The 14628-nt window shown below is 38.9% G+C and overlaps 1 protein-coding gene across 4 annotated transcripts in view; it reads left to right on the top strand.

Moving 5' to 3' along the window:
- The window catches only part of LOC134357328 (ninein), a 113725-nt gene that overhangs the window by 79456 nt on the left and 19641 nt on the right, over positions 1 to 14628 (top strand). For all 4 annotated transcript variants that reach the window (XM_063068744.1, XM_063068742.1, XM_063068741.1 and 1 more), the window contains 7 exons: positions 3620 to 3741; positions 4024 to 4116; positions 4362 to 4484; positions 9087 to 9167; positions 9989 to 10049; positions 11182 to 11381; positions 12863 to 12976. In XM_063068744.1, the coding sequence (XP_062924814.1) occupies positions 3620 to 3741; positions 4024 to 4116; positions 4362 to 4484; positions 9087 to 9167; positions 9989 to 10049; positions 11182 to 11381; positions 12863 to 12976 (794 nt within the window). The remainder of the gene's footprint in view (positions 1 to 3619; positions 3742 to 4023; positions 4117 to 4361; positions 4485 to 9086; positions 9168 to 9988; positions 10050 to 11181; positions 11382 to 12862; positions 12977 to 14628) is intronic.

The following is a 14628-nucleotide window of genomic DNA, read 5'->3' as shown; positions in this document are numbered from 1 at the left end:
TCCAGCTATGAAAACAGAATTTCTTGGTGTCTTTATTTTGGTATCTTCACCAGTGAGGTCTCACTTTAAGTATTGTGAACAGTTTTGGGCTCCTCATCTAAGAAAAGATGCGCTGGCATCAGAGAGGATCCAGAGGAGATTCACAAGGATGATTCTAGGAATGAAAAGTTTATCATACGAGGAACATTTGATGGCTCTGGGCCTGTACTCGCTGGAATTTAGAAGGATGGGGGTGGGGGGGGGAATCTCATTGAAGCCTTTCAAATGTTGAAAGGCTTGGACAGAGTAGATGTGGAAAAGATGTTTCCCATGATGGGGGAGACAAGGACAAGAGGGCACAGCCTAAGGATAGAGGGGCATCTATTTAAAACAGAGAGGTAGAGAAATTTCTTTAGCCAGAGGGTAGTGAATTTGTGGAATTTGTTACCACAGGCAGATTCAGAGGCTAGGTCGTTGGCTGTATTTAAGATGGAGATTGATAGGTTCTTGTTTGGCCACGGCATCAAAGGTTACGGTGGGGGAGGGGGGGAAGGCTGGGGAGTGAGGCTGAGGAAGGGAAAAAGGATCAGCTGTGATTGAGTGGTGGAGCAGACTCAATATGGGCCAAATGGCCTGATTCTGCTCCTATGTCTTATGGTCTTATTTGGAAGTTGCTTTTATTTTGTAAATATCCTTCATCTGCTTCATATTTTTAGACGATTTAAAAATTTTATGGCATTTCTGCAGAATGATCCTATCAGGCATTTGTACTCCTAATGAACTGACATTTTCTGAACATAAGGATTAATTTTTAAAACTATTTAAATATATTTTAGTAGCTCTGACCATCAGATATTAAAATCTCATTGAAAAGCCTTTAAGAAGTAATAATAATAATATTGGTAAATAAAGATAAGCAATAAATATTGAGCAGATGAGCTGAAGAATCCATGAAAGTGAATGCATATGTTTTGGGACTGTGTTGGGTTGAGTGATGTTACCCATTCTGGTTCAAGAGACTGATAGTTGAAGGGTAATAACCGTTCCTGAACTAGATGTTGTGAGTACTGAGGCTCCTCTATCTTCTTCCTGATGGCAGCAGCGAGAAGAGGGTGTGGTCGGGATGGTGGGGGTCCTTGGTGATGGATGCTGCTTTCCTGTGAATGCACTCCTTGTAGATGGGCTCAGTTGTGGGGAGGACTTTACCTGCTTTGGCCTGGGCTATATCCACTACCTGTGTCACTGCCAATACTATCTTTTGAAATACAGGCTTCCCACTCTTTCCCTGTATATTTTCAGTTCCTCGTTTGTATTTTTATCCTCAAGAATAAAACACCCTCTACATTATCCTTAGAAATAAAGTACTGTCTTGAAACCACTGTGCAAAAGTGGTTACTTTTATTTGTTCTGACAGCTCTCCACAGACCTGATTTTTTTTTCAGTAAACATTAGGAATATTGATGAGAGCACTTTAATTCTAAATGTTTCAGACAATCTAAATTATTTATTTGCTGTAGGGATGTACATTTAAACTTTCCTTTGACTCTTCTTCCTCTCAAACTCTAATTAATGTTTTAAGAAATCACAATTGTGGTTACTTATTCCTCAAATAATATTGTCCTGGATTAAATATGCGTTTTCCCTTCTTTCTGCTAACTGGTTCATCTTCTGTGATGTTGCATATGGCAAACTGGTAATTCCCCAACAACTTTCAATTCCCTGGCCCTCTCTATTTTCATCATGGATGTCAAGTCCCTATACACTTCTCTCCCCCTCCAAGAGGCCTTAAAACTTTCTGCTTCTTTCTCAACAAAAGACACAACCTTTTTCACTCCATCATTACTCTCCTCCATCTCGCAGAACTGGTCTACACCCTCAACAATTTCTCCTTTGGCACCTCACACTTTCTCCAAACTCAAGGGGTAGCCATGCCCCCTACTTGTACCTGCCTTTTTATTAGTTATGTGGAACAGTCCCATGTTCCAAGCCTTTCCTGGTGTGCTCCCCAACCCTTTTTGTGCTATATTGATGACTATATTGGTGCTGCTTCAGGCACCCATGCTGAGTTCATCAACTTTGCCTCCAACTCTCACCCTGCCCTTAAATTAATTTGGTCCATTTCTGACCCCCTCTCTCTCCCCTTTCATGATTTCTCTGTCTCCATCAATGGAAACAATCCATCTGCTGATATTTTTTATAAACCTAATGATTCCCACTGTTTTCCTGACTATATCTCTTTCCACCATGTCTCCTGTAAAAATACTATTCCCTTTTCTCAGTCTCCACTGTATCTGCCCCCAGGACATGAAATTCCTTTCCAGGACATCAGAGATGTCCTCCTTCTTCAAAGAACGGGGTTTCCCTTCTTCCACCATTGATGCTGCCCTCACACTCATCTCCTCCATTTCCCAGATATCAGCGTTCACCCCATCTTCCTGCACCTTAACCGGGATAGAGTTCTTCTTGTCCTCACCTATAACCCCATGAGCCGCTGCATCCAACACATAATTTTCTATGACTTCAACCATCTTCAATGGGATCCTACCACCAAACACATCTTTACTCTCTCCCCCCCCCCACTCTCCACTTCCCATAGGAATCACTCCACCGTGATTCTGTTGTCAATTCATCCCTCCTCACTGATCTCTGTCCCTTCCGGCTCATACCCCTGCTAGTGAGAGAAATTCTACACCCGCCCATTCAGCTCCTCCCACACCTCCATTCAGGGCTCCAAACTGTCCTTTTAGGTGAGGCAACACTTCAGCTATGAATCTGTTGGGGCTGCCTATTGTATCCACTGCTTCTGGTATGGTCTCCGCTACAGGGGAGAAACTAGAAGTAAATTGGAGCACCATGTTGTCGAGCACCTCCATTCCATCTGCCAAAAGCGGAACTTCCTGGTGGCCAACCATTTTAATTCCTACACCCATTCCCGTTCCAACATGTCAGTCCCTGACCTCCCCTTTTCTTTCTTTTCTGTTTTCGTTTTCATCTTCATTATATTTTTCTGTTGCTTCTTGGGTGGGAGATATTTGCTGTGAAGTTAATGTGTGGAAGGAACAGCAATCATCAATTGTCTCTGGTTCTTGTTACTGAAAGTGTAACCTTCAATTGGAATTTCCTTCCCTTATCATACATTAATTTATTTTTTACCCTTGCATCCCGTATTGACCAGGATTTCTCTCAATCCTTTTTCACCAAGCACAGATTCTCATTCTTTATTACTTCCCTTAGAAGCTACCAGATCAACAATTTCATCATCCCTCCTCTTTGCTCGCTTATTTCTTATTGACTGTTGTTAAAGAGATTAAAGGTTACTTTATCTGTGGTTTATCCAACCAGCAGGATTAGAAATGGTGTCAAAAAAGGCTTTGAAATGATCACACGTAAACAATGCACGTAACATTAACCTAACTGGATCGACAGGAGCTGCATCAAATCAATGAAGCTGGGCTCAGAGTAATTATTAAAATAATCACAATGGATAAAGCTTTTTTCCAATTATATGGCTGTTTGATGTTGTAGTATTCATAACTTTGGCCATTCTGCCAATGTTATGAATAAGAGAGTAGATGCAGAAGCGAATGCTGTGTTCAGGTTTTGTTCTGACTTATATTCATTTTGTGTACTTCAACCAAAGTCATCCTCACTTCCTTTTCATCATGGAAGAAAAGGGAAAGAATTGAAGCAACCTCTGAAGACCATATGCATGAGTCGAAGGCTTACATTCCATATGAATGTGCCAGGTTTCACATTGCCAAGGTAAAAGAAACACATTACTCAACTTTGTTACATTTTACCTGGGATTCAATAACATATCAAAGTATTGGTACCATTTCAGATTGATGGTGATTTTAAAACAATGATTGACAGTGGTTAATAACTTAAGAACGTATTTTTGTTAAATTGATTAATTAAATAATCTGTCATTGTCGCAAGACCCTTGTTATACATCAACCCATCCATCAGAAACTGCAACTTAATAAGTTGTGTTCCATTTATGAAGTGACAGCAAAAGCCCCTTCATTTTTTTCCTATCTTCAGGTAGTAGAGGATATGCATCAATTGAGAAACAAGTATATACAGCACATTTGTGAAATTGAGGAAAGTTTACACACACCAGAAAACAAAAAGAAGGTACAAAATGCAAACGTTGATATTGCTGTTAGAACTGAAGTATTTCTGACTAATATATATTGTGGAATTTACTGTGATTTATGCAACTTCTAAGAATTATTATAGAATTTACCATTCCTGATGCATGGTAGTGGTCATTCTGCATTAATGCAAAGAAATATTTTGTATTCTGTTTTTTACGAAATGCTGAGAGTTTAGAATTAAATTTTGGGCTCATTGAATAATTTGTTTTACGTGACTCGCAGGAACAAAGCATCCTAAAGCTTCAAAAACAACACAGTGATAAGATGACTGTTTTTAAAGAAGTTCTGAAAGCATATCAAGAGCACATAAAAAAGAACAACAAATATTGGGAAGATCTGGTACAGGTAAAATATTTGAAAAATACAGATCTGTAAATTTCGGTCCCAAAAAAAAAACAACGACCTTGCCCAATGATTTATTCATAGTGCAAGCAAATTTTTAATTAAAAAATCTATTGTAAAATTCAACTGAGTATTCAACGCACAGAAAATGCATTTAAGGAAATTTGGTGCAGGTCTTTCTTGTGGATAGAGGAGACCTTTGGCCATGTCGGGTGAGAACATTTAGCACGTAATAGGTAGTTTGAAGTCAAGCACAAAATTATGCCCAGATAAAACTCTAGCTTAAATCTTGCACATTAATGCAGGGTTGAGGCCTACAATTCAGTGCTAGGTGTAGGTGGTCTGATCTTTGTCTACTGTTAGAATACCAAGGACCAAGTAGGTCCTTCTTAAGTGGTTTTCTAAGCATTTGATCTCACCAGGAGTTCGTTGCTTATGTCCCTATGCCTCACACCTATTGTTCTTCAAATTCTGATCAATCAACTATCTGCTTATATTCTGTATCTGTCCTTCTGACCTACGTGCACTTGTAACTTCAGTTGCAATTTCCTGCCTTTGTCATACATTCATGTTTTTAGGATGAGAGTCGACTTCACTGCGACGTATAAGATTATGAGAAGTGTAGATAAAGTGGGCACCCAGTAACTTTTCCCCAGGGCGTCAATGGTCACTACCGGAGGACACCTGTTTAAGGTGTGAGGAAGAAGGTTCAGGGGAAACATCAAAAGTAGTTTTTTTTTACACAGAGATTGATATATGCTTGGAACACACTGCCAGAAGTGCTGGTAGAGGCTGTTGAAATAGGTAATAGGGACATTTAACAGATAGGCATATAGATGTAAGAAAAATGGAGGGTTAGGGTTAAATATTAATTTAGGAGAGAAGCGTTAAGTTGATCATTGAAACAACACACATCAAAGTTGCTGGTGAACGCAGCAGGCCAGGCAGCATCTGTAGGAAGAGGTGCAGTCGACGTTTCAGGCCGAGACCCTTCGTCAGGACTAAATAAATCGATCATTGAGTATGTTTATATAAGTTGGTGCAATTTATCTGCTGAATTGTCCGCACTGTGCTGCACTATGTTCTAAGTAAAATCCAGACCTAAACCATGACCCTGGTCAAGTTAGTCCCATGACTTTGGCATGATATTTATTGCTGCCATTCTTGACCCGATCCACTTTCCTAACTATCCTGGTCCTGATGTTTTATCCCAGACCTGGCCTCACTGTCACTGCCGCTATTCTGCTTTGACCAACCCCATTAATGCCTCTGTGATGGCTTAATTATTCCTACATTGCATTATGTAATTTGAAGCCCCACTGAAATTTATCTGGTTGCGGCATAGTGGCCTCACGCAAGACATGGAACTTGTGAGTGATAGAATTTTGATTCAACTTGGCTTCACAAATATTGACATTGGCACTTGTTCTGGACTGCATTCAAATGTTTTTGATTGCATCTTACTATTTCCAGCACTGGATCACTTAACATATATAGAATTGTGATTCTTTGTTATAACTTTAAGGGAAGTATGCTTTACAAAATCTATCACTCCATAATATTCAATTTAAGGCCATAATAAAATGTTCTACGTGATGTCATTGGTTTAAACCTCTGCTGAGATCATTTTGAAAATGTGTAGCTATTTAAAAGAGTTAATTACAAATTGATAGTCTTTTCACAAATTTTCCCTTTTTTAACAGCGTTTTTGCCTACACAAAATAAATCTTTTATGAGTCCAGCTGTAGAAAGTTTATACCAGGGGTCCCCAACCTTTTTTGCAGTGCGGACCGGTTTCATGTTGACAATATGCTTGCGGACCGGCGGACCGGCCGAGCGGCGGGGGGGGGGGGAGGTGCGGGATGGTTGCCAACGGACTAGAGTAGCAGTCAAATACGTTGCGTTTACCCAGAGAAAGACTACAATGACCATGAGGCCTTGCGCGGGCACCAGTGCGCATGCGTTATTTGCGCATGCGCGCTCCTGTCAATTATTATTCTACAAATCGTTTTTGGCAATTCTGTTCGGGGGCGGGGGTGGTGTTAATCACGACCGGAATATCGGTGATAAGTGGCTAATACACTCAATTTCGTTTCTAAAAGGCTTTATCTAACGAATTTTATATTAAACAGACAGCGCATTTTCCTCGCATGAATATAAGACCATAAGACAAAGGAGCAGAAGTAGGCCATTCGGCCCATCGAGTCTGCTCCGCCATTTTATCATGAGCTGATCCATTCTCCCATTTAGTCCCACTGCCCCGCCTTCTCACCATAACCTCTGATGCCCTGGCTACTCAGATACCTATCAATCTCTGCCTTAAAGACACCCAATGACTTGGCCTCCACTGCTGCCCGTGGCAACAAATTCCATAGATTCACCACCCTCTGACTAAAAAATTTTTTTCACATTTCTGTTCTGAAAGGGCGCCCTTCAATCCTGAAGTCATGCCCTCTCGTACTAGACTCCCCCATCATGGGAAACAACTTTGCCACATCCACTCTGTCCATGCCTTTTAACATTCGAAATGTTTCTATGAGGTCTCCCCTCATTCTTCTAAACTCCAAGGAATACAGTCCAAGAGCGGACAAACGTTCCTCATATGTTAACCCTCTCATTCCCGGAATCATTCTAGTGAATCTTCTCTGTACCCTCTCCAACGTCAGCACATCCTTTCTTAAATAAGGAGACCAAAACTGCCCACAGTACTCCAAGTGAGGTCTCACCAGCGCCTTATAGATCCTCAACATCACATCCCTGCTCCTATACTCTATTCCTCTAGAAATGAATGCCAACATTGCATTCGCCTTCTTCACTATCGACTCAACCTGGAGGTTAACTTTAAGGGAATCCTGTATGAGGACTCCCAAGTCCCGTTGCATCTTAGAACTTTGAATTCTTTCCCCATTTAAATAATAGTCTGTCCGTTTATTTTTTCTGCCAAAGTGCATAACTATACACTTTCCAACATTGTACTTCATTTGCCACTTCTGTGCCCATTCTTCCAATCTATCCAAGTCTCTCTGCAGACTCTCCGTTTCCTCAGCACTACCGGCCCCTCCACCTATCTTCGTATCATCAGCAAACTTAGCCACAAAGCCATCTATTCTATAATCCAAATCGTTGATGTACAATGTAAAGAGAAGCGGCCCCAACACTGATCCCTGTGGAACACCACTGGTAACCGGCAGCCAATATAGCGATAAGTCAGTTATCAGGGGAGGACAGGGGAGCTTGAAGTAAGTGTTGAACGAACTTCCAGTAGAAGTGTCAGAAGCAGGTTCGATATTATCACTTAAAGTTAAATTGAATAGGTATATGGACAGGAAAGTAATGGAGGGTTATTGGCTGAGTGCAGGTCGGTGGGACAAGGTGAGAGTAGCGTTCGGCACGGACTAGAAGGACAGAGATGGCCTGTTTCCGTGCTGTAATTGTTATATGGTTATATGTCAATAGCATCATAACATTTTAAGTAACGTTTGGATATTAAACACAGCGCATATTTCCCCCGTATGAACTTATAAAATCATTGCAACGCACCAATATCGCTGAATCAGTGGGAGCCCTGGGCTTGCTTTCCTGCAACAAGACGGTCCTATCGAGGGGTGATGGGGGACAGCGATACTCGAACGGGGTTCCTTATGTCCAGTCTAATCCGCAATTTAGTTTTTGTTACATTCATCACAGAGATATGTTGGAAATGGAAGCAACGTTTTCGGTGCTTCCATGGCTATCTCAGGACATTGAGCCTTGACTTTGATCCGGAATGCCGGCAGAGATGTTATGTCAAACAGACTTTTCAGCCCGCCGTCATTTGCAAGCTCGAGGAGTTGATCTCCTTCCCGCGCTGAAATGGATGACGCACGGGTAATGGCTCAACAGTGCGTGACAGGGAATGAGGAAAGGTGCAGCTGACTCATATCACCAAATCATATCGTTTCCTTGCGGCCCGGTAGCGCATGCTCTGCGGCCCGGTGGTTGGGGACCGCTGGTTTATACCATAAAACCATAAGATATAGGAGCAGAATTAGGCCATTTGGCCTATTGTGTCTGCTCTGCCATTTTATTATGGCTGATCCATTTTCCCCCTCAGTTCTAATCTCCTGCCTTCTCCCTGTATCCCTTCATGCCCCGACCTAATCAAGAATCTACTGTATCAAATTCTGTCTTAAATATACTGAATAGCTCGGCTTCCACAGTCGCCTGTGGCAATGAATTCCACAGATTCACCAGTTTAGTAGTAATATTTTGCACAAATTGCTATACATCTTTTAAAATGAAAGTTACTTTGAACTTTTTGCAGCAAACCTATCTATGGTCCTTACAAAAGATTGACACTTTTCTGGTATTCCTACTTGCACTGCATTCATCAGGTTCTGGAAAAGTAGGATCCTTCAGTGTTTCGCCAATTGTATGATAACACCCAGACCAGTAATAAGTAAACTGATGACTTTCCAGTCTCCCTGTTTATTCCAAATGGGTCAGCTGTACATTCTGGGCACATTTAGCCAAGACGCATCTTTGAAATGTTTCTGCTGCAAAGCTGACTTTGATCATAAAACTAAAATATATTTATTAATCAGCTGTTTTATTGAATAATTCTAGCATTTAAAGAACGAAAATAACCAACTTATCCAAGAAAAGATCCAAGCCAAGCAAGAACTTGAAAAATGGGAATATCAAAAGGTAAAATATGCTTGAAGGCTATTGCAGTGTCAAGCAGAGAATTACAATTTACTACTTACCTTTTATCAAGCTCCTACCACACACAGACCTTAAGCACAAAATCAAAATCCAATAAAAGTCATTTTCCAATTTTCTCATTCCTGTTCTTACTTATACAATTTGTTGACCAATTGAGGGACAAAGGAACTGGGGAATTCAATGATATTGTTGACATCAGGGATAATAAAACATGTTAAATCTATCATTCTTGATGGATAGATGAATGAATAAGGAACTCGTTTGCAGTTGGCTGAATAAAATCTGAAAGAAATATATTGACTGAATTAAATAGAAATCTCTCCTTACCTATATTCCGACACCTGACTTGTCCCATTAATCTCAAAGCAAGTTCTCTGCATGCACCACGTTAACCTGGCTTATATCTAATGAGGAGATTACTGAGCCTGAAAGTTGGGAAATTTGTGGAAGATGGTACCTCTGTATTACATTCAAAGGGCTGGAGAACATACTAGAATATTTTTGTGGAGCAAGAAAAAAAATCACATCTCTTAAATTCTGTTTTACATTATATATGCATTGTTAATATTTCTTGATGTGAAATACTCTTCTGCTAATTATTGAATTCACTTTAAGAAACAATCAGATAGTTTTGGAACTTTTTACATCTGATATCACAATCGTAACAATGAATTAAAATTATTACCTGTTTTATACTTTAATTATGCATGATTCAAATTGCATACTGAAGTACTCATAAGCAAAGTAATTATTTCAATTCCTTCTTAAATCAAAATATTAGGAAGTACTTTTTGCTTTTACAGACGAAAATTTTGGAAGGATTTTCTCAAAAGATTGATCTGTTACAAACTCATCAGATTTCAAGTAAGTATCAATTGGCATTAGAAAACAAAGCAAAATGATTTTTTTAATATAATGAACAACCCCATTCTCAAATAGATGATATACATCTGTGTCAAAAAGGTTAATCCCACAACATATTCCAAAGATATGTATGTGTATTTTCAAAATAGATTTAAATATTTAAAATGATACATTATGATATATATAGACTTAATTACTGTTGCAATTATATTTTGACAGGAAGAAAAATCTTTACAAAAATTCTTTGTAATTAATCATATCCAGCATACACTCATCCTGTTTTATAATAATTAGCAAATGTAATTTTTGTTTGGCAAACTAGTCGCATTATTTAGTCCTTAATTATGTTAGTTAGAATGCATGAATGGCCATGGCTATCTGGCTATCAATGTCCTTTGTTCTTTTTTAGTCTACATCTAGCTAAGATTGAAAATTGGCAAACAATTCCTTTTTAATTGTTGCTTAATATATCACCATACATAATGGTTTTGAGGACGGCAGTGATCTCAGAATTTAAATCGAGATTTTCATCTTCTATCTTCAGTTCTGTACTTGGTAGCCTGTGTCACCCATACCTTTGACTACCTCTCCATACAACTACCTCTCTTGCCACAAAGATCACAGGAAGTATTATGCAAAACTGTCACTACAACCACCCTAAATAACCTCAAATAACCTTTTCAAATAACTGTACTCATTAGCTCAAAATGGAATATGACAAATGTCACAGGAATACTGACAATAAATAAATGGGAAATGTTGGAAGTCGTAGGTTTAATACCCTGGATTTCATCATGTTGAGGATATTAACAGACCAATAAGAAATTTGTGGCAGGATTTGCTTTCTTCTATCTTTCATTAATTAAATTAATATTCCCCTGCATTTTCAATACTCTCTTAAAATGGCTAGGTCTGGTGCGACCATTTTAAAATATTCAGCATGCAGACTCTTTTGCCTTACTTTGTACTGGGTTTTATGTATATTTTGAAATGAGCTGACAGCAATCTGGTGCTCACCATGGAAATACATATTATATCTTCAGGGACTTAGAATATGGATTCATGAATAGTTATGTTACTTTTCCTTTTGAATAAATGATGTCTGACTTTCATTTACAAAATTGTATTGGAGCTGTCAAAGAACTTCATATGACTAGATCAGAGTTGGAAAGAGTACAAGAAATGCTAAAACTACAAGAAGAAATTGTCACTGAGAAACAAGAAAAAAATTGTCTGCAAACAACCTCAGAAATCAAAATATCTGATGATCCAGATTTTGAGGTACAGGAGAACTGTTCCCAGGAGGTTCATGAACAGAGGCAAAACCTAAAGGTAAATGTGACTGATAGTTTCTTCTTTACTACACACATAATCCTCTTCATTTCAGTTATTTATCTGAACCCTGAAATTTTATGGGTTTTTGAGTGAAATTTCAGTGTTTTTATATTTATAAAACTGCAAAACACATGAATTTTAGAGTCTAAGACCATTTTAGCTCATTTAAAGTACGATGCATTAATAATGTAAGCTCTAATTAAGAGACAGGTCATCATCACAATGTTGAAAACTACGATGGAAACTATAGATGCACAATAAAATCATACTATCTTGGAAATGTTCAACAGGTCAATCAGCATTTGTAGAGAGGAAAAAGAGTCAATGTTTCAAGATGATAAACTTTCATCAGAAGATGACTGATCTGATATCTTAACAAAAGAGAAATATGGATCTGAACTATTGACTATTTCACTCTCACGAGTGCTTCATTGTTTGCCATGTATTTCAGCTTTTTTGTTTAATTTCTTATTTCCAACAAGTCCATTTTATTTAATACAAATGTGCAGTGCCAGTCTAGCACATCCCTCCACTTAATTCTTTTGCTTTTTTACCCTGAAGAATATCCCTGGTACTGATAAATTTTTGCACAATGATATGCTTTCCGACTTCAATCTTAAACAGAGTCAGAGTATCAGACATAAAGGCCAACCAGGCAGGATCTGCAGGCCAGCTTATCTAATTTGCACTACAAATTGGTTGTGTGGACAACAAAGTAATAACTATGGTGTAGCATTTGTACAAATGTCCTTTAAGACTCATTACACAGAGGGAAGCAGTAATTTGATTTGCTTCTTAAATGGAGCAGAAAAAAAATGCTTTACGATTCTGCTTCCTGCCAGAGCTGGGGAACTGGTTAGTAATTGGGATTCATTAACGTTTGCTGATTAACAATTGCAAGTCTAAACATCAATCCAAGCCAGCACACTGGTTAGCTTCTATTCAGCTTACAGGCATCACATGCCTGATGAAAAGGTAAAGCTGAATAGATACAGAAATTTTAAACAAGATGCTACTCTTTTTTTCCTGCATGCTATTGAAAATGCTGCTATCTGTAAGATGTCTGTGTGTTCTCCTTGTGGCTGCTTGGGTTTCCTCTGGGTGCTCCGGTTTCCACCCACAGTCCAAAGATGTATTGGTTAGTAGGTTAATTCGTCATTGAAAATTGCCCCGTGATTAGGCTGGGGTTAAATCGGGGGTTACTGGGCAGTGCAGCTTGAAAGGCCAGAAGGGCCCATTGCGCACAGAATCTCAATAAATAAATAAAATTTAAACTCACTTACATGCTTTATTAATGTTATCAAGTTTGTCTTGCTTCAACAAACCCAATGGAGAACTGTTAAAATCAAATAAATTTTTTCTGGTAATGAGTTCGATTGCAAGTAAATGATAATCATATGAGAGAATCTCGCTATCAAATTCAAGAACAACTTTACACTCTATCCTTCCACGATGTCTAAACTTGCTTTCCTCTGTAGAATTGTGTAAACAGATTGGGAGAAACAGAACACACTGGAAACGAAAAATGGGCTACTGTCATAGAACTACCAGAAGAAACTCAAGAGAAGGAAGTCTATTCCAGTCCTTTAGAGGTAGGGTAGTAATGCAGAATGTAATAGGAAACCAGTGCTGTACTAACCATTACTTTGAACTGACCTGAAACTGTGCAGAAATAAAATATAACTGATAATAAATCTTTGACAATTTAAACACTAACATTGATTCCTATCCTGTACATTTGAGACCATTGTTAAATTTTGCAAAGAGAAATAATATTTTTCTGTAAGAAATAAATGAATAAATGAAAGTTGAGCTCTCGTGCATACTTCATGTCTCATCAGTTAATGTTATCTTCCTTTAAGACCTTCAGACTAAAAATTATGGAGAGGTCCAACACTGTCTAGGGGATATTTAGACACAAGACTTTCTGAATATGGAGATAAAATATATTCACCTATATATTTGGCACTCATTCTGCCAGTCAATAAAATTGTGGCTCGTCCTCTATGAAGCCTAGTCCTAATGAATGATCTTGGCCCGAAACGTCAACTGATTCCTTTCCCTAGAGGCTGCCTGGTCTGCTGAATTCTTTAAGCATTTCGCATGTATTACTCTGTATTTCCAGTCTGCTAATAATCCCCTATCTTGTTCACTTTCCCTACATTCCCTTTTCAGAATGCAGATCCCACTGGTGAATTATAGAATGATAGAATTTCACAGGATGGAAATGACCATTGTGAATAGGATTTTAAAAGATATTGGTCAGACCACGCTTGGAGTATCATGAGCAGTTTTGAGTACCTATTTATGAAAGGATGTGCAGTCATTGGAGACAGAGAACTTTCACAAGAATGATCCCAGGAATTAAAGGATTAACCTATGAGGAGCGTTTGATGGCTTTGAGCCTGTACTTACTGGAATTCAGAAGGACGAGGGGGGAATCTCATGTTTTCTTTAGTGGGGGAGTCTAGTACCAGAGGCACAGCCTCAGAATAGAAGGATGTCCTTTTAGAACAGAGATGAGGAGGAATTTCATTTGCCAGAGGGTGGCGAATCTGTGGAATTCATTATCACAGATAGTAGCTATGGAGGCCAAATCATTTGGGAATATTTAAAGCAGAGGTTGATAGGTTCTTCATTAGTCAGAGTGTCAAAGATTACTGGGAGATGGCAGGAGAATGGAGTTGAGAGGGATAATAAATCAGCTATGTAGCAGGCATGATGGGCTGAATGGCCTAATTCTGTTCCTATGGTCTAGTACAGCCTAATGTATCCAATTAGGCTAAATTATTTCAAATTAATCCCACTCCTCAGCTTTAGGTCTGTAACTCCATTGAATAATATTGTATCTGTAATGTCAACTGGGGAACTGCTGTTGGCTGAGCTGTGGGGAAGATAATTTGAGTCACTGGATCAAGCAATTGTAGCAAAATAAAGCGGAGTTTCTGATATCTTCCATTATAATCTCATTCAATTCTGGACAGAATTAGGAAGAAACATTTGCTCCAATAGCTCTTCCAAAATAAACAAGGTGTAGTGCCTCAATGGAAGTAGCAGATATTTACTATAAATATGTTGGGAATGCATCAACTAGTGGGATTTTCTCAGTTTGAAGCTGAAATGTCCACGCAGTGCTCTGAATAAATATTCTTTATTTAGAACAAATGCTTGAGGGAGCCCCGCACCATAGAATGGATACTTTTGCTTGGGACTTGATCCTTTTTTCAAGAAGACAGTCCCATGT

Source organism: Mobula hypostoma, chromosome 16 (assembly GCF_963921235.1).
Source record: "Mobula hypostoma chromosome 16, sMobHyp1.1, whole genome shotgun sequence".
Taxonomy (NCBI): domain Eukaryota; kingdom Metazoa; phylum Chordata; class Chondrichthyes; order Myliobatiformes; family Myliobatidae; genus Mobula; species Mobula hypostoma.
The sequence above is the reverse complement of the archived record's forward strand: the minus strand, read 5'-3'. Positions and strand labels throughout refer to the sequence as shown.